This window comes from Colletotrichum siamense (assembly GCF_013390195.1).
Source record: "Colletotrichum siamense strain Cg363 chromosome Unknown KSG_Cg363_contig10, whole genome shotgun sequence".
NCBI lineage: Eukaryota > Fungi > Ascomycota > Sordariomycetes > Glomerellales > Glomerellaceae > Colletotrichum > Colletotrichum siamense.
Window position 1 is genome coordinate 1,094,291 of NW_023501023.1, and position 19,365 is coordinate 1,113,655.

The 19,365-nt window shown below is 50.6% G+C and overlaps 3 protein-coding genes across 3 annotated transcripts; 1 reads left to right on the forward strand and 2 right to left on the reverse strand.

Moving 5' to 3' along the window:
• Window positions 1-1,784: 1,784 nt before the first annotated feature.
• Window positions 1,785-2,359, reverse strand: CGCS363_v014209 (uncharacterized protein; the record flags this gene model as incomplete). Its single annotated transcript, XM_036646058.1, has 2 exons — window positions 1,785-2,131; window positions 2,194-2,359. 2 exons carry the CDS (start codon window positions 2,357-2,359, stop codon window positions 1,785-1,787), a joined length of 513 nt encoding a protein of 170 aa, XP_036488144.1.
• Window positions 2,360-12,652: 10,293 nt separating this feature from the next.
• CGCS363_v014210 (uncharacterized protein) lies at window positions 12,653-13,887 on the forward strand (the record flags this gene model as incomplete). Its single annotated transcript, XM_036646059.1, has 2 exons — window positions 12,653-12,715; window positions 12,835-13,887. 2 exons carry the CDS (start codon window positions 12,653-12,655, stop codon window positions 13,885-13,887), a joined length of 1,116 nt encoding a protein of 371 aa, XP_036488303.1.
• Window positions 13,888-15,726: 1,839 nt separating this feature from the next.
• Window positions 15,727-17,679, reverse strand: CGCS363_v014211 (uncharacterized protein; the record flags this gene model as incomplete). The annotated part of the gene is made up of 1 exon (XM_036646060.1): window positions 15,727-17,679. The coding sequence occupies one exon, from the start codon at window positions 17,677-17,679 to the stop codon at window positions 15,727-15,729; it is 1,953 nt and encodes a 650-aa protein (XP_036488686.1).
• Between the last annotated feature and the right edge of the window lie 1,686 nt (window positions 17,680-19,365).

Here is a 19,365-nt window from a genome sequence, read left to right on the forward strand (position 1 = left end):
TGAAGCTCCATGGCTATTACTCGCTGTACGGCCTCCTCGCCTCTGAAGTTTGGGCCACGGAAAATGCGGCGCCATTCCTTTTGTGATTCCCATTGCGGAACCCAAGACGGGCACCCATTGCGAGCTTTCGATCCACGGGATGCATGGAAAATTTGGCCCTGACCACAATTCAACAAACAGTGGGCGAATATACCGATGAAGACATGTTGAGACGATAAGGAATAGTCTGCTTGTAGCTCACGGTCTCGCGCACTTGGGAACAAGTCCTCTTCCGCTTGGACGATTCCCAACAAGCCGAAAACGCGATCGCGGGGGTCTGTTGCTTCAGCATTGGAAGTCATTTCCAAAAGGTGTGATATGTTCTTCTCAATCTCAACAGCTCGACACACATGCCCGAACCATTTTGCAGCGGACAGAGATGTGTATAAGTGCGAAATTTGATTTGCGGTTAAACCGTCAGCCCAAAAGTCGATATCTCCTATACGGATCAAGGCCTGGTAGGGGAGGAGAACTTCTTGGATTACCCATATGCGGGAAAAGTATCGTCGTTCAAGTAAACTTGTGAGATTCAAGGGTAACTTCGGTTGTTGATGTCCAGAGAAATTCGGCACTGCGGATCCCGATTCAAGGTCGCGCAGCGGATGGCGGCGGGGATGCCTCCCATCCAAAGGAGTAACAATGTCAGACCCAAGGTATACGATGACACGAGTACATCCAGAGTAGACCCGGCCCATATTAGCAACTTGCTGACTTCTTTCAGGCACATCTTTCTGATTGATACAGACAGCGTCGACCCATACCATACGAATCCCCCGCCATGGCCGCATGTACCGAAGCATGTCCCAGCAATTCTTCGTTTGAAAGAGGACGTCCCAGAAAGGACCGACGTATACTGGGTAGCATAGAGTAGTATCGTCATTTTCGCCTCCCCAGAGGTAAGAAACAGCTTCGTATTCGGGGCAGTTGTCTAGTTCGTAGACTTCTAGTTCCAGGTGGACCGGAAAATCATGACTTATAGCTGCGGACAGAACAGCCAGCCGAATCTCTGTGGGTTTGAGAGATTGGGGATAGATGGTCGATGGTGCTGACATAGCAATCGTGGTTGTTGCCGTCCTGTCTGAATCCGTTTCGCCGACGGAAACGACCGCTCCGGGACTACTGTCCGTCAGGCTGTGTTCACTCTCCGCCTGGTTTATATAAGAAACAGAGCGTGGCCACCATAGGTTCATGGAGCCCGAAGGTTCATCGACGGGGATCAAAGGCGAGGATGATGTATTCGCGGGCATGAGGCTGGATAGATCGGCTGATTGGTTGCAGTTGCGACACTCTGGCAACCCATTCTTGACATCAACCTGGGGGCTTAGGCAGCCCGCATCATGCCACCGAGACATGGCAGAATCAAACGATCTCGAATGAGACGATCCGTGGATCTTGTGTGGTTGGAAATGCCGGTGCTATTGAGCTGGGTGTTTTGGAGGGTGTCAGGACAATTTTGACTACTCAGTCGGTGGGTTTGAAGCGGGCAAGTTGCCTATTGGATAAGGTAAGTCGGGTATGTCCAACAAACCACATCAGGCTGGCAGAGCAATCACGTGTGGAAAGTGGGTAATCATCAGCAGTATGAGCGTGAACCATCCAGAAGCAAGATAAGTGTAGGCACAAGAAGTCGCTGCAACTCTTTTCCATTGATAATAATTAAGTCGAAGTCTCATCTCCAGCATTATACACCACTCCCCACTCCCTCTTCCATCACGATATTTGACATCCGCCGGTCATAAATCCTTTTACGGGGCAGTGGCCTTGACAGAGGTGGTGGTGAAAGAAGCACAGCCCTGGCCCTGGGCGGAGACAGTGACCTGAGCCGCGTTGTCGTGGCCGTTCAAGCAGGCACCCCCAGAGGCAACGAGAGTGTTACCCGACTGAGAGACAAATTGGATGTTCTTGCCAGCGCAGTCCTCAGCGCGGATGGCAGTGCCGTTGAAGCCGACGCAGACCTCCTTGTTAACGAGATCAGGACGGAAGCCGGCGGTGAAAGTGCGCTGGACGAGCAAGACGTTGTTGCCGTTCCTGGTGGAGGGGGTAATCTGTCTGTCCGCGGCAGTGTTGACGCAGGCAGCGTTGACGATCTCGCCTGAGTGATATGTTAGAGAGAGTCCACTTGCCAAGAGTTCAATTGAGTCTTAGTCAACTTACCGTTGTTGCGGAAGGTGAGGCACTCGTTTCCGGGCACGCCACCCTGCTCCTTGAAGACGAGGGTCTGCTTGCCCTTCGTGACGGTCTGGCGCTTGGACAGGTCCTCGGTGGGCATGGCCGCGACGGCGGTGGCGAGGGCGAGAGACAGAACGGCGGAGAACTTCATGTTTGCGGCTGAAGATGGAAAGTCGAAGAATCGAATATAGTAGTTTAAAGTTGAAACAAGAAAGAAGGACCAGCCAAAACGAAGAGAAGGTTGTCAAAGTTGGAAGTAGAGTGAGCGAATGGGATGAGTCTCAAAACGAATGTCTCGGGTTGAGGGAGGCGTCGAGGCGCTCTTTAAATCCATCCGGTCATAGACGGGAGGGATGGGTCGCTCTCGCAAAAGAGAGAAGATTAAGCTTGATGCGACATGAGGCGCCGCTCAGCTTCCCAAAACTCCCCACACAAACTTGCGACCTTAAGCGGCGACTGCTAATGTTCGTCGAGCCAGGTAAGGTGCAGGCGGCCCTAGTCCAAACAGGAGTCCAGGAGATGGCCGAACTTCTGTGACCTGTGTCAGCTTTTTCTTCGTCGCTTAACCGGCGGGCAGGGGTGCTCGAGCGTATTTTTTTAAGCTCATTGCGCCCAAGTTGGGTGGCGCCCCCACCACGACGATTCGCTGAAACGTCTCAAGGTCGGTCGGTTACAGGGTTGCGCCTCCGAATCTGGGGAACACCCCTCCAAAGTGACGGTTTCATCATCGGCGTCAGGGAGCCGCATTAAGGCTGTCATCTTATGTAATGTCGGGTCGCGCGGAGTTCAGAGTATCAAAAGATTGGTTGGCAGGAGCGGGAGATGGGCCAGATTTGCGCATCGAACCAGCGATCCGAGGACCGAGGAAAGGGGTTCGTGAGAATGGCCCTGGTCTGTCTTGAGGTTTTAGGCTGTTACCGAGTGCCTCCTCGTCTCGAGTTATACGAGAATGCCTTTTTCGCTCTTTTTTCGGAAGGTGTTGTCGATGATCTGAGTCGAATGGCCACCGACTTGGGACGAATTTGGCCAACTTGTCGGAAAGTCTGACCGCTTGGTTTGGTGCTATCGCAGGGGTGCGGCCGGTATGATTTTCGTCACCTTTGTGAATCATTCATTCGATTGGCATCTGTCAGCCGGAGTGGTTCATGTGGGCTAGGATATTCTCCTTAGTGATTGCTTTTTAACACAAGGTCGCCTTGCAGATTTTCGGCAAGACTCTCCGTGCTCATTCTGTTGCCATAGGACTTTGACACCGCAAATGGCTGTGCCTCCTGTATCTGTCGTCGTCATTGTCACTACTATCGTCGCCAGTGTTCTCGTTTCTGCCACTGTCATCTCTTCCATTGTCATTGTTCCTACTCGAACCGATTCTATAAGCCTTGAGTAAGGTTCGAACACAGCAGATACAATAGTCGCGCATAGACAAGGAGGATAGTGGGTGGACAGAAACATGGGTTCGAAAAGCTCAAACATCTCAAACTATTTCTCGCCTCTCTTCTTCCCCTCGTGCTCTTCTCTCTTGTGACGAACAACATAATCTCCCCGTTTGTAAATCTTCCCACAAAGATCACACCGGCCAATGATTTTAGGATAGTCGACACTGATCGCCCAGTTGACATGCTTCGTCCACACATGTCTCCTCTTTTCCTTTTCCTCGTCAAATTGTGACTCGCAGTCATTCTTCGGGCATTTCCTATGATGGGTCATATGCTCTCTGAACCCACGAAGACATCAGCTCTCAATCAAGGTAAAATGATACTTCCTGGAAGGGGCAAAACTCACCGGATACTTTCCTGGTCTGTTCCCCTGAAGGAGCATCCTTTCCAATAGCATCGAATGCGAGTCCTTGGCTTTGGAAAACCGGCGGCAGCCATGGTGGGAGGGATAGGGGCGGTAGAAGTGTAAGTGAGTTTGACACACGTCGGCCGAGTCTCCACGTGTAAGTTGGTTTCTGTTCGATGCATCGTGACCTCTGTCATGACACTCTTCAGCTCCGTCTGCTCCGCTTTCTCACCAAAGGGTTTTTCTTCCCGGTGAAGCGGTGGCGACTCGTCAACGTCTCAAGAGCATTGGGAGGGAGGTGAGAGTTCAGAAATGAGGTCGGATGGGGAGAGATACACTCCGTTGCGTTGACAGCGTCCACCCCGCAGTTTTTAGCCCGAAAAAGGCAAAAAAAGGGGCTTTTTACCGAAAAACCACCAAATCGCCCTAAACTTCACGTTTTAATACCTCTATGCGTACGTAATGCGCGTAAATAAAAAATATATCAATCGATAGCCCTCGATTAGGTGATTATAATGATATCTTTTTTATTCTCGCGCATTACGTACGCATAGAGTTATCTAAGTGTGAAGTTAAGGCTAATTTTGAGGGGTTTTTTAAGCGGACAGTTCAACGCAACGCGCCGGGGGTTTCGTTTTTTCTTTTTAGCGTTGCGTTAAGTATCCGCTAACCTAGAAACCCCCTTAAAACCCCCTAAACTTCACACTTAGATAACTCTATGCGTATATAATGCGCGAGAATAAAAAAGATATCATTATAATCACCTAATCGAGGGCTATCGATTGATATATTTTTTATTTACGCGCATTGCGTACGCATAGAGTTATTAAAACGTGAAGTTTAGGGGGTTTTAAGGGGTTTCTAAGCTAGCGGAAAATTTTCCTTCCGGGTCAAACTTGGGGGCGGACGCTGTCAACGCAACGGAGTGTAAGAGATAGCGGTCGCGGACACAGAAACACTTCCTATAGTGTCCACAACGTTTGACTCCGTGACATATGGTGTTGTAGAAGCTGCGTGGGGGTCGTAACTGTAGAAAGAGTCTTCCCACAAGCTAGAGTCATTGTGCTCTGAGAGTAACGGATCTTCAGCCCCGAGGCGGAATGCCCGTATTGGTTCGTTTCCCATGACCAAAATGGCGGACCATCTCAGATCAAAGCTGGGTGTTACAGGTTCCCTTCCAATAAAGTATCAATCAAATCGTGCGCCCGTTATCGCCTCGAAAATTACATCAAAAGATGAGGTTGGGAAGTTGGGAACGAGCGCGAAAGTGGGGAGCTCTTCGTTTATTATATGCTGGGACCAACAGTGATAGCTCGTTCCGTGTATATGCATGTGCTCGATAAAGTTAGACGTCCAAACGAGGTTGTCGCTTTCGGCTGCATGTCGTTCTGAGGTGGTGTTCCAGGCAAATGTACAGCCGTACTTTGCAATTGGACACTGACAACGTCATTCGGGAAATGCACAAGTACCTAATACCTGCCGTCAGCGCCTAACGAGGGGAACCCTATTCGTTAAGGTTGAAGGGCCTGATTTGCGAATCATCTTCCATCGGTTGAGCCAATAAGATGTGCCCGGCCTCCAAAATGAAGTTCAGGCACATGACTGGATGGAGCCGCTGAAAGGGATGCTCAATGCGCACCGAGCAGAAGGGATATCAACCACCAAAACCAGACCGTTGAGGATCGATGGAGTTGGTGTTGTTTGATCTCATCGCCTCCTGCATCCCTCAATCTGCATTCCTTTCTGAGAGCAATGAGCTCACCGTTTGCCAGATCCTCCAATGAGGGTACATTCAGCGCCACGACGACAGAGACGCCCGATACGTCAACGCAGTCTAATGCGGGCGAACTTGCCAATGTCTTGGGCGCGGCTCACGATCGGTTCGTGGTGGTAACGACGCTTCTCTCACTGATTGATCCGGTGCGCGGTGAGCCGACAACCCACAGTCTCGATCGGCATCCCCACGACGACTCATGGAAACACGAGCAGCTTCAGAAGAAATTTCTCGATTCTTTTGCGTTGGTCTCATCAACATCTAGAATTGGGAGTGAGACTGCAGCAGCTGTATGCTTGGAGCAGGGCCATCCGAGCGGAACTGTCTTGCGACTTGCCCGGAATCGTGGTGTTCCCAAAGAGCTCGTCATCAAGCTGCAGGAGATTTTGCTTGATCTGACTGATGTGGCACTGAAAGGTATTTTGGTCAGTTTCCTGTGCAACCGCAAAACACGACACTAATTTCGACGAATTGCCAGAGAAGAGTGCAAAGGATGTAGAGCCTGAGATCTTACTAAAAGTCATCAACCTAACCCGAGATAAGATCTGTTCGCTTCTCAAGGAGCTCAGTAAAAAGAAAGTTCGAGAATCTGTGGAAAGATCTATCAGAGAGATGGATGCAAACGACTTGGAATCGGATGACGCCGAGGAAACAGGCTTCAGGCAGTGGGTACTCAAACTGCGTCTACTGACGACGCTCGACCCCAAATTGGATTCGGCTCAGCTTGCCACACACGTAAAGTGGGCATCGAAGGCCAGATGGGCCTACTCAGAACAGCTTGAGACTTTTCTTGGTACCGAAGATGAAGAGTTACCCGCTTGGCTTCAGCACATATACAAGTTGGGGCGATACTACGCAGCAACGAAGGCAATGCTCAAGTTGGCCTCAAAGCAACCAGACGTATTCACGGCTATCCATGTCGAGCCCGTGGATGCACCTGAACAAGTCAGATTTACGCTTGGTAACCAGCGAGATTCTCTGCTGCTGGTGCTTAAAAAGATCACGGCCGCTGACCCAGAAGAACTCAGAAACAAGTTGGGTCAAATTTGGTTTATAGATGATCCCGAGAGAAAGCTACGAGATGCATGTCGTATGACTCTGACCGTGCATGCCGAAATGCAGCTTCTCAGCTTCTACGATCATGCTCCCGATCTTACGCCACGACTTCTGTTCATGGGCACGAGCAAGAAGGCATGCTACTTGTGCCACGAGTTTATGTCTCGGCACCCGCTTACGATCGGCGTATCGGCAACCCATCAGAAACTCTACCCGACGTGGCTTCCTGCTCCATGCTCTTCTATGGTGCGGAAGAAGCACAAGGCACTTCTTTGGGAGTTCAGTCGACATCTTGAGGAAACCACTGCCCGCGACCTCGAAACCAGATTGGGAATCCGGAGGCCGAAATCCAAGGACTCGACGGCCGGTCCTTCACTCACAACTAGTTGGACGGATTCAACTGGGTCATGGACCCAAGAGTTGTCTCTACGAGGTCTCTCATGACTCAGTGTAGATGTACCAGAGATTTCAGAAAGGCCTAGCACAGATTGATCATTTCATACGCTGTATTGCATGTCCTTGTGTTGATAGTTCGATGTTCTATTACATTACCTATCACATCATCGAACGATGGAGTCAAGGATAAATCCAACAATAGTAAAGAATATCTTAGGTGGGATAAGACGTTATAACAAATACGTTCTCCATGGTATTCGATCCAGAATTCATTCGACTCTGGTTTCTTCGTTATCCCTACCATCCCTTTTGAAAGACATTGCTTGTAGTAAAGACTCAAGTTGACCAGGGATTTCTTTTTTATCCCCTTTACTAAATTAGAGGAGTTTTGCTATGCGGGCGGAGAACTACCTATTCTTCCCCATCGTATCTATCCCTACCCCTATCCATATCCCAATCCAATAGTCATCCTTGTTGTCGTCTATGTCTACCATCCGCCCGCATAGCTAGAAATAGCCTCTCAGTAGGCAAAACTCATCTAAAGTACCTTGAGGCTGGAATATTGAACATCCATGTTGAAGACCTTGATGTCCTAAAACACTTGGTAGGTGGAAACCGAGAAACTTCACAAATGTATTCTCTCGTAGTACATTGAGAATCAATCACGGTAAGACTTCATTGATATTACAGAATGTACTGCAATTGATTGGAAATGAAACACGAAAGAATATGTGGCATCCAGAAGCTCCCCAAACAATGACCCACAGGCTACAAAGGTGCTGAGGACCGTGAGAGGTACATGAAAATGTTTTCTACGAAAGTTTCTGCCCAGCAGTCTATTAACTACCCAAGATATTGCGAATGCTGGCCGCACGAAGCCACGATGTCATGGCTGCTTGGCGAGCTTCCTTTTTGGAGGAGTCCTCTGCACTCTCTGGGCTCTCTGTCCCCCCATCCCCTCGCAGAAATTGACGCTATACAAACTTCCGCGGTTTGTTGGGGAGATGTCTTCCGGTTTGTTGGGGAGATGTCTTCAAACGCTGGGAAGAAACTCTGGACAAATTCAGGCCAATATCCGAGACTGATCAAGAGAAAACAGTCGGGCTTCTTCGCGTATTTCACAAACATCTTCCGGAAGATGGGAAGCTAGTCTTGATGAAAGACGTGATCACCATCGGCCCAGATGATGACAAGCTCCGAGAACTTGCCCAACTCTACGGAACACTGTTTTGAAACTGAGTGAGTCTGGATGGACCCACTGTCCGGTCAATGTTTCGTCTGACACATCAGGACTACAGTGAGACTCACCAGCGGCAAGCAACCCAAAACACCACCTGTCAAACCCTTGATGCTTGATTCTATATGGTACGCGTATGAGCAACAATACTCAGTGAAACAAGAGTGTCTCCGACGGGACGGGTACAAATGCGCCTACACAAATTGGCCTGACTTGGAGAGCGTACAGGACGGCATAGTCAGTGAAGGTCCTGATAACGATGGGCGGTTAGTTGCCTGTTCAAAATGCGCTCGTATCCTTCCCTTCGCCCTCGGGGAGCTGGGTGATAACGACCAAGAGGATACAGCCACCGGAAGACATAACAAGAGAGTCATTTGGTCGAATCTACAACGATACTTTCCTTCGTTCGTCAAAGACAAGGCAGAGACTCTCAAGATGGTGAGTCGAGTCGAAAACGGTCTGACGCTGGATCGCCCTCTGTCCCATTACTTTGAAACATTTGATGTAGTCTTTCGGCCTACTGAACAGGTACGTGGCTTTGTTCTCATGAGGATTCCAAGTTGCCACAAGGCTAGCATCGTTAACGCTCACCTTTTCACCAGGCAGACGTATACCATCTTGAGTGGATGTCACCTCTCAGGTGCCACGCAGAAAGACGCTTCACTAGCAACGATGAAACAATGAGGCTGACATCAAGCGATTCGAAGTTACCACTACCACGTCCCGAGTTTCTCGAGATGCATTATCGGCTCGGGCATATTCTCAAGGATAGCAGATACTTGCATCATTTTGCCTTCAATAAGGAGATGGAAAAGACGCTCGAATATCCCGCAAATGTCATGCCAGACGGGACGACCGACTTGGGAAGGATCGTTACAGAGAAGTTGTTGCTGCATATCTGAACACTTCGCCGGCATCTGCTTCTTTCGCGAAAACTTCCGTCTTCTCCTATGCTGTTGCGGCCTTTTCTGTGGAAAATCAATTTCACTTTTTCTCTCGCCTCATAGCATTTCCTTGTGCTTTCACAGAGCAGTGGAGATGACCGTCTGCGGGTGTAACCTTTCGTCCGCCGTGTGATGTGAGAAATGTATGGGTCACGGAGATGGTATCTTTACTATGACATCGTGTTGATTTTTTCATCGGTGTGAAGAAAGACTAAACTATGTGAGGCTGGCCATTCTCAAACAGAGCCGGAGACGGTGAGGAAGGTGTGTTGAGAACAAAGACATAAACTGAGGCTACAGAAAAACCGAATTCCAATAAAATAAAACAGAAGGATTCCTTACGACATATCCAGGGTCTGGCATATTAAATAATCCTCATAGTTCATCCTGAGAGTGTCTTAGGGGACTCTGAGACCGGTTTTCTAAGGCACTGATTGTCTGTTGATCGGTTGCAGTAACATCGGCCAATTGTACCCCTGCAGTAGCCTTTGTCGGAGGGCTCGCCTTGTGACCTACCTCTTCATCTTGTTGTCCTGGATGCGGTCGCGTTCCTTGGCGCGATGCCCTTTTACGTCTCCACACCTTCCACAGCCACCGAATCAACAAAACCATCCAGAACAGAAAAATCAAAGACAACCCAGGAAAACCGAAAACAGCCACCCCATATCCTAGTACCTTGGAACCCAAGTCAACGTCTAGGAACATACCAATAATAAAGGAAACGAGGGTGAGAGTAGCCAGAAGCGCGAGGGCAATCCACAACGCGAGGGGAAGATACTTGCGTACGTAGCGATACGACTTTGTGGGCAGTTCCTTTTGCCTCGCCGCCATTTTCAAGTCCAGATCCACCAAAATGTGGTCAGTAGCAAGTTTGAAAAAGCTCAAGAGGAGCAGAAATGGGACAACAAGAGCGCCCAAAAGGACAACGACACCAAAAAAGTCATAGAGCAGTGTTCCCAAATCCTTGAATCGTGTCTGCATGCTCAGAACACCTGCTGATAGGGAAAGAGGTAGGAAAATTGTTGCGAGGATTGTCAGCTGTTGTACGCTGCTTGTCTGTTTCATCTCTCGGCGCAAACTCAAGAATTTGAGGTCATGCTCGAGGCTGACGGAGAGTCGTTCGATAGATCCTCTGATCTCACGGCAAAGGCCAGTTATTTCGAGTTCCAGTTCCGCAAAATTCGCTCCCATTGGCGGCTTTGGTGTGGCATTTGCTGTCTCTCTAGCAACGTTGATCAAGTGTTTGACAATGTCTATCATATGGTCCCCGGCTCTTCTTGCTTCCTGTACATGACAAGAATGTCTGGTGATTTCTTTGAGATGCCCCTGCTTGAAATCGGATCGACGGGGATCGAACAGAGGTTGTATCTTTTCCACATAGGCTTCTTCGTACGCAACCACAAACCGAGCGTGTAACAGGAGGTTGGCATGAAAATACTGTAGGCTGAAAATACCCTGCCAATGTGGTGTAGTCTTGAATGGGCCGTATGTGGCGTCAAGCTCGAAAAGAACTTTAGCAAATGAAGCAGTCGCCGAGAATGGATGGAATCCATCTTGAGTAGAAGAATCAACGTCAGATTGATGGCGCTTTCCCAAAAATGATGTTTTGCAGTTGATCAATACTATGATATAATCAGTGAGAGTTGCAACTTGATATTTCCACAAAGACAGAGCAAGTACCTTGAGACTGGTCGCCTTGCTCCGTGAAACAAAGGCTCCGCTCAACGCTAACATATGAAATGTCGGCCGTGTGATCTTCCCTTTCGATCATGAGAGGATATAGCTCGAATGATGAAAGACGATACCACGAAGGAACATGAGCAGTTCTCCTATGTAGCAGACTCGTGAATCCCATGGTATGCGCGCTAGGCGGAGAAAATCGATGGAAGAAGCGTTGGTCAGGTGACATTTTACGCTGAAGGTTGATGCTGCCACGGCGCCAACGCGTGGGATGTTCGGCTTGTGTATCAATGTCAGGATCTAGCGCCTCTAGGATGAAGACTCGAGATGACCCATTCTCCTGCCAGGGAATAGTGTCCACGAGCGATCCTAAGGAAGTATCCTTCTCGATGGCCCTGTCCATACGAAACAGAAACGGACTATTCGTTGCAACCTGGTTTTGAGCAATACCCGAGTGGTCCCATATTCGTATGTAGCCAATGTGGGTGAGTGATTGATTGAATGCGCGTCCAACATTCAACATTTCCCGTTCTCGATTCTCTCAATATGCTCGCAATGGCATTAAAGAGAGTAACTGGGTGAGCCAATGCACTGATGGCATCAACGGAGAACGTAATAACTCCTAATGCAGTCGCGGCAACTGATAAAGGGTCCATTTTAAATTTTGAAGGGGAACAATATTAAGAAGTAGGAGGAAGACACTGAAAACAAGGCTTGGGAATTGAAATGGAGAGTTGGGTGCAGCTGGAATAAATGAAACTTGCACAAGTACATGAGTTACCGCGGGTTCTGCCGACCAACCGCCCAGGACGATGATCTTACGCATCGTCTCCTCCAATCATGTGGGGAGCGTCAGCAAGTAAGCCCAAACGAGTCGCTGCATCTCAGCCCCAAACGGCCCAGACAAACAAGGCATGCAAACCACTAGACCTCAGCTGTGGTAACCTTTCAAAGAAATCCTTGGTTCAAAGTGAAGCTTGTCAAAGGATTCAAAACGACCATTTCAGATTAGTATGTAAATACTGAATTGTGAACATATCTCTCGAAGCTTTCGTGTTTGCGATCAACAGATAGGCGCTGCTAGACCGAAGAATACAAGATACTGAGGATGGTATCGAGGCTAAGGGGTCGGCGAACCGATTGCCTACATCCCGTTCGATGGCTTCCTGCTGCCTGGCCTAATGAATCTCAAGGCCTCAATGCGTCGTCCCGCCCAATCAAATTTCAAACCATCACAGTATGCAGCGACGTGTGCAAGCCAATAATGTATTTTGCATTGTTACATCGTTGGAGCCTGATAGGTCGATTGGGAATGGTGCAGGGGGCATGAGCCGGATCGAATCAAAACCTGGCTGAGAACAGCCTTACATTACGCCCTGCTCCCACGGATTAGGTGAATTACGGGTGACTGCAAGCTACGCATGATTTGTAGAAAGGACCTTGCATCTGGGAACGTTTACGGAGTAAAATGGACGCATGGTGCATTGCTCTATGTAGCCACATCAGCGGGCAAACATTACAAAACTCCAGTAGCTTTTCCTCAACTTATCATTCTTAGACTTTTGTTCAACAAACATGGGGAATTGCAGCGCGTACATGGAACCCCAGAATGCCTCCGGTGACATCATTGGCTACGGCGTAAGAAAGCTCCCATTCTACCACCTTATTTTCCCATACATTGTCTGGTGTTACCGATCCAATACCATGACTACACCAGAGAGAAAAATATCAAATTTCTGACAATAGTAAATGACTAGACATTAGCCGCCTTTCTGGGTAGTGCTGTCATGACTATCACGGCCGTCTTGTTGGCGTACTACTACGATGCGATGGATGACGACTTGTTAACGGGTAAAGACCACCAGCTCAAACGTCGAATGAGAGGTGTAATTTCCGGAAAATTTAGTGAAAATTCTATACAGCATAGCGACAATTCGGCTGTTCGCGATGGCGTCGACACACAAACCAATCTGAGAAAGCACCGTAAAGCATGCTTTACTCGATTCATACTCGCGCTCAGTGATCAGCAACTCGTGACTGGGCTAGCGATTTTGATAACTACCTTGTCCAGTCGCGAGCGACTGTCAACTTATGAATTCTCAGTCGCGCACAGCCTTGCCTGGTTCTCTTCGACCACTCATTTAGCCACTCTAGACGTCCTAACGCCAACTTTAAGGTCTCAGAACCGATGGGTATTGATCGGACGCATAACCGGGATGATCTGCGTGATTATTCTACTACTATACACATCCTATCATACTACCTTTCTCACCGACCGCGTCCGAATACGGCCACATGGTTGCGACTTCATACCCATGTCCTTTCTTTATATGATCCAAAGCTATTTTGCGTTTATGATCATCTGCTCCGGGTATATATACAAACTCAGCGATCTTTCCTTATGGTACGGCCTTGATGTCTTTCCGTGGACAGTCCGTTTTCTACCCAGACGGCCCAGGGAAACCAGGCTTCTCACTCCTAGGCAGAATCGTGCGAAAAGACTTGCGAATCATCGATTTGATAAGCTATGGGAGACGGAACAGTGGCACCGGCCAATGCGATTCTCTCGGGCGATCTGGGATATTCTCGAGTATAACCAGGCGTTCTTTTCCACCGTGCCCGCGATATTCTTCAGCCTGTCATATGGCATTAGTCAAGTAGTAGATTTCGCTTTTCTCACTGCGCCAAATGTCACCAAAGAATCCCGTGAGATGGGATTTGGCCAACTAATGGCATTGTTTCTTCTCTTCCTACCCTTCTTTTCAGCTGGCGAATCCTACAGCGGTAAGTGTTGGAACATGGGCGATTGAAGCATAAGATTTCTAACCCATTTCAGATTACCAAAGAGTAAAACGCAGGGCAAGTGCAAAGAACTCAGTTGATACAAATGCTGCGGAAGACAAGGATACAGAGCCTGACCAAGCGCGCCACGCTTACGATGTTGAATTCGACAACGTCAGGAGATACCTTTACACACCTGTAGAAGACCCAAAGGAGATCCCTGAGGACCGCAAAACCTTTTTATATGAAGAGTATCTGAGAATCCTAGCGTTTGAGCGGACGCGACCTGCTCTGAAAGACATGGGGAGGGGTACATTTTGTCTCTTATGTCTACATGTTCTCCTCTATATCACTCTTGGGGTTCTTCTTAGAATTCAAGAAAGTTTCGGTCTATACTTGACCGGAATCGTCTTGTCTTGCGTTTGGATAATCCTCACGTTCGCCAATTGGGGCGCCACTATGACCAGATCATGCTTCACAAAATCTCGCGCCCAGAGCATATACGACGAGACGGAAAGACTGGTTCTATCGGGTAAACAGAGCTGTTCAATTTCACCTGAATAACTTGAGGTACCAGACACTATGGACGCCGAAGCCAGAAAAGATGCGTTAGGAGAGAGTCATCGAGAAAACGAATCTCGCTCCTTCCGCTTCAGCGCGATCTAGGCGGATACTGCTGGTTAAGGGCATACTCATCAGTTATTTGATAATCTCCGCTTGTTATTCACTCTTCCTATGGTCATTCTCACTATTCTATGTTATCATGGCTGCTATTGCTATTTCGATTGTTGTCGTTACTACTTTTCTTCTCGCCATCGTCATGACTTCCGGTCCAAACTGTAGTTGGAGAAGTGTCCGCCCAAGTCCCAACACTCAACACAGCTCGAAAGCAAACCGGGCCTCTTTTGTGCACAACGTTACTAATGCCGAACTCAGACGGTAAAAGATATATTCCAACGTCGAAGCCGCGAGAAGAAGCTCACAAACAGTCAGGATACAGAACGCCATCTCTTGCTGTCTTAGGTCCCATGCCTTATTGGCCGACCTCGTTTGATTCAGCCAGATCGTGATGTCGACGTGACAGACGCAGCCTTCAGGGCTAACAAGCGACTTACAGCCTCTATCGAAAGCGAGTCCGGCGCCTGGTTCGTTCTGATGCGAAATCTACGCCATGCCACGGCGCTGAGAGGGGCGCTCCGAAGATATCCCATGCCATAGTCACGCCAAACGGGCTTATCTGGAACACATAGATCACAGCGAACCAATGGTCTCATCATGTTTGTCAAATCAGGCGACCGCCGCCGCCCTCGATTCACATTGCCTTATCAGAGCGCCAGAGATATCCTGTTGCGCGCGCTCCAAAAACTCGAATACCCCTACTGGGCAGGGCTCGTGTACAATCTGTACCTAGATCCTTCCTGTAATCCATCAAGAAGAGGACCCTCGCACATGCAATGCAGCGCAACTCGTCCGCAGCCTTTTCCCCTCTCGCTCGGCGCCGCTCCGCCCTACGGAGCCGCCCGGCCGTCGACCGATCCTCAGTCGCCCCTCTCTGTTGGTCTCGAATGCATCAAACCCCACTGTCTACCCCACAGACGCCGTCTGGACTCTGGGAATGCAGCCATGCACCTCTTCATGCTGTTCTAGACTTTCTCAAACACCGCGTATTTTTTCGCCCATATCGAAACACCCAAAATCTCAATGCTGACCAAAATGTATCTCCTTGCAATGAAAGACTGTGCTGAAACGCCGTTGATAACGCGCTGTGTTTGTCGCAAAAGCACTCGATACCCTTCTCTTCCATCTGATCATGCTGTGTCGCTAAGCCAATCCTCCGCTGTATGATTTGTATTTCCATCATTTGCCGTCTAGATTGCCCAACTGCCTCGTCTCTCACGCACACCCCAAGCGAGAGGATCGAGGCTGTCCAAGTCGGGATGTTGTCGTGCCCACTCAAAGATGTACGCCTTCAGCGCCTTCCATCGGGGGCACCTCTTCTCCTCTGCCATCTCGGCCTCAGCTGGCTCCATCAAGTGGCCGGATGCCATCTGCTTGGCATCTTCCATCTCCAGCTCATCAACGCTCATGTGGGAAATCTTGGCAAGCTCCTCGTCGAAAGACCGGGCCATGGCTGGATATCCAAGAGACAAGTAGTTGTAAACCTGCGTAATGAAAGTGTCGTCAAACTCGGAAGCAATTTTTTCCTCGAGAGCCTTCTCGCGCTTCAGACGTTCTTCCAAGCCATGAAGCATGTGAAGACCCTTAAACTCACCCGACCGAACGCGGTGTTCAGCGGTGCTTGGGGTGAGAGTGGCGGAGGCATAGTGGGAACCGGGCTCGTCAGTGAGAGAGCTCTTGCCAAAAGCTGCAGCGAATGGATCCCCCGGTGTGGAGGGAGGCAGCGGTGTATGCAGCATTCTGGGTCCCTGAAGAGATGCAGGCACTATGGCCTGATCGCTTTCGCTCTTTCGGAAACAGTAGCCCCTCCACAATCCGGCTTCTCCTGTGGTATCCCTGTTTCTCTCTTCGGCGGTGGGAAGCTCTGAGAATGGGTGATCCGGCTCGAGCTTCGTTTGCTTCGGTGAGGGGCACTTGCGGAAGACGATGTCCTTGCCCAACATTGGCGGCGACGCGGCCTTGCGCATCCTCCTAAACTCACTAGTTTCGGCGGGCAACCCAAAGTTTCCAAAGGGTCTGCCGAACCCGCCGCCGCCAGCGTTGCGGAAACCAGTCTCGGGGACGACCTGGGCAGGTTTGGCAATGGGCACTGCAGCAGGTTGGGTGGCTGGAGTGGAAGGGACAAATGGCATTCCAGTCTCGCCGATGGGCTTCGTCACCGGTTCAGGTGGGGGGAGCGCTGGCTGCGCCGTATCTTTGGCTGAGACAGGGTCAGAGGTTATCAGCGGCATCAAGACCTCGCCAATTGGACCCTTAGAGCCAGCATCGGCGGTCTGATTCCTGGTGTTGGTCAACCACAGAGGATCAGGGGGGCTGTCGAGCTCCATCCTGTCAATGGCCGAATCATCCTCGTCCTCCTCGTCAAAGACGGGGACATGCTCGCCCCTCTCCACTGCCAGCTTCTCTGCATGCTCCTGCATATGCTTATGCCAGTAGCCCAAGTCTGAAGATTTCCGCCGGGGTGCATTGGCATGACGGGCACGGGTTTTGGAGGCAGTCCCAGTTGGCTGGGGCGAGATGCTCTCGGGAGTGCTGTCGTCCCCGGAACTCTCTCTGAAGTAGAAGTGGGCAGCGCCACCCTCACGAGGACGACTGTTGGGGAAAGCAGCGAGAGCAGCCTCTTGCATCTGTCTCTCGGCCTCCATGGCGGCCCACTCCAACATGTAGGTGCCGGCATTCTCGTCTTCTGACTCTCGCCTTGCGCCCTTGGGCTGTCGCTGAATGATCTGGGAGGCAGGGGAAGAGGTGCCGTCGGCGATCTTCTTTCGTGACTTGGTGCGCTGGAGGTAGATGTGGTTCGTGTAGGGAGTAATGTCGGTCTTGTCGGTCGGTCGAGTGGCAGGGCCAGTGTCTCCCACTCTTCGGGCTCGTCTCGAGGTCTCGATCAGCTGGGGGGCGAAGCGGCGCTTCGGCTTCTGGTGGTCGTCATGGTGTTGGAGCGGGGGCTGGCGAAGCTGCTGCTCGAATGGATTTGGAGACGGAGTTCGCGGGGTGTGTTCGGGAGTAGGTTCTGGTGCTGGACCGGGCTGATGTTGTTGTTGCTGCTGTCCCTGCTGCTGCTGGGAGCTCTTTCTAACGGACTCGAAAGTGGTTTCGATGGGGACGGGAGCGAACCGCCTCCGCGGCTCGGTGGACTGAGCCATGGCGGAGGACGGCGAAAGGTATGGTGTTGTAGTGGTGGTTGTTCGCTGAGGGCGAAGGTGGGATCCGAACGAAAACGAAGGGATCAGGAACGGGTGGGAGGTTTGAAGTCAGACGGACGGCGCTGAGTTTGCAGGGCTGGAGAACAGGACCCTTTGTAGTGCAAGGAGGGGCAGTGATGGGACGAAGATGACGCTCGTCCTTCCGGCGGGAGTTTATGTGGTGTGTATGTGCGTGTTGGGGTGGTCGTGTGAGAGAGGTTGGTCCGTGGTTGGGGGCTGTTGGTGCCGGTGACGCTGTCGCTGCCCGTGCAGACGCGCAGTTGGAGAGAGGAGGAAGAAGGTAAGGTAAGGTAAGGCACGGCGGAGGACGGATCGTGAGTATTTGTCGAAGAGTCAGACAGACGAGGTAGGGTAGGTACTTGTTGCGACTATGGAGCAGCTTCAGCAGAGAAAGTCGAGGCGCGGAAAGAATGGAATGGATGCTAGTAAGGGGTGAGCGGTCACAAGGCGCCTGGAAGCAGCAAGCGATTGACGGCACAGTAATGCAGTGAGTAACAGCAACTGGAGCAGCAGCAGCAGCGAGAACGGGAGCGGCAAGTACAGGTGCGGTGCAGGGAAGAGGGGGTGATGGGAGTGTGCGGTCGTACTAATAACACAGTGGGCGCATTGTCCGCGGTACGTATCCGAGTACTTGGGTTCTCTCTCTCTCTCTCTCTCTCTCAATAAATCAGTAAAAGTAGAGCTACCTAGGCCAGGGCTACCTTATGTGGCACTGTTAGCGCCCGGGGTTAAGTGCGCCATGTACGGATACGTTCCAGGCCAGGTCCTTTTTCATTTTTTATTTTTTTTTCCGCAGTCTTCCAGAACAACACACACACCGGTGACCGCACTTCAGACTGAGATGGAAATCCAAGGGCACGCAGCACAGCGGGCATGCGAGGGTGTAGTGGGGTTCGCCCGGGCTGGCCAAGGTACGCGGCTTGTCTAGGAAGGGTAGGTACGGGAGAAGGTACTTTTCCCAGCAAGAACACACTCACTGAAGTTGAGCGAGTGGGATGACGCCCAGGTATCCCGACGGTGTGCCTCTTCATAAGCACTGTGCCGAAGGAGGGTGGCCGCGGGGCAGGAACGCTGCAGTGGAATGGATGATGCCATTGGGGTCCCATTGGGTGAGGTGAGGAAGGAACAACCCCCCAAGATGCACCTGTCCGCCTTCCCATTGTTACTCGACATGAGCGTTATCATCCAGTCATTTTGTCTCAGAGACAGCCATCGACAAGTCCAGGTCGAAGCAATTAAAAAAAAAGAATTGCTATGATAATCGATAATCACTCTGAACAAGCACACATTCAGCGCGGCCAGACCTCTTCGTCACCTCAACCGCTGCCCCGATGTCGCACAACACCCGCCGCCCCGCCCTCTCCTCTCCTCTCCGCCTCTGTCAGTCAGTGTCAATCTCTCGGCTGTCTCTGTCAGAAAGAAGGACCAACCGAGCACCGAGCAGCTGCCCCCAAAACACAGTCGCATTTTCAGAGGGTCACACCTTGCAGGTACATTGCCGCTCCCGCTCCCACAAACTCCGATTGACCAATTCCACCTCCATGATCTCCCAATTCCCACTCCATCTCCTCCACTGCTTGTACCTCGACCGTCTCGGCGGCTCAGTATGCACAACGCCGACACGGC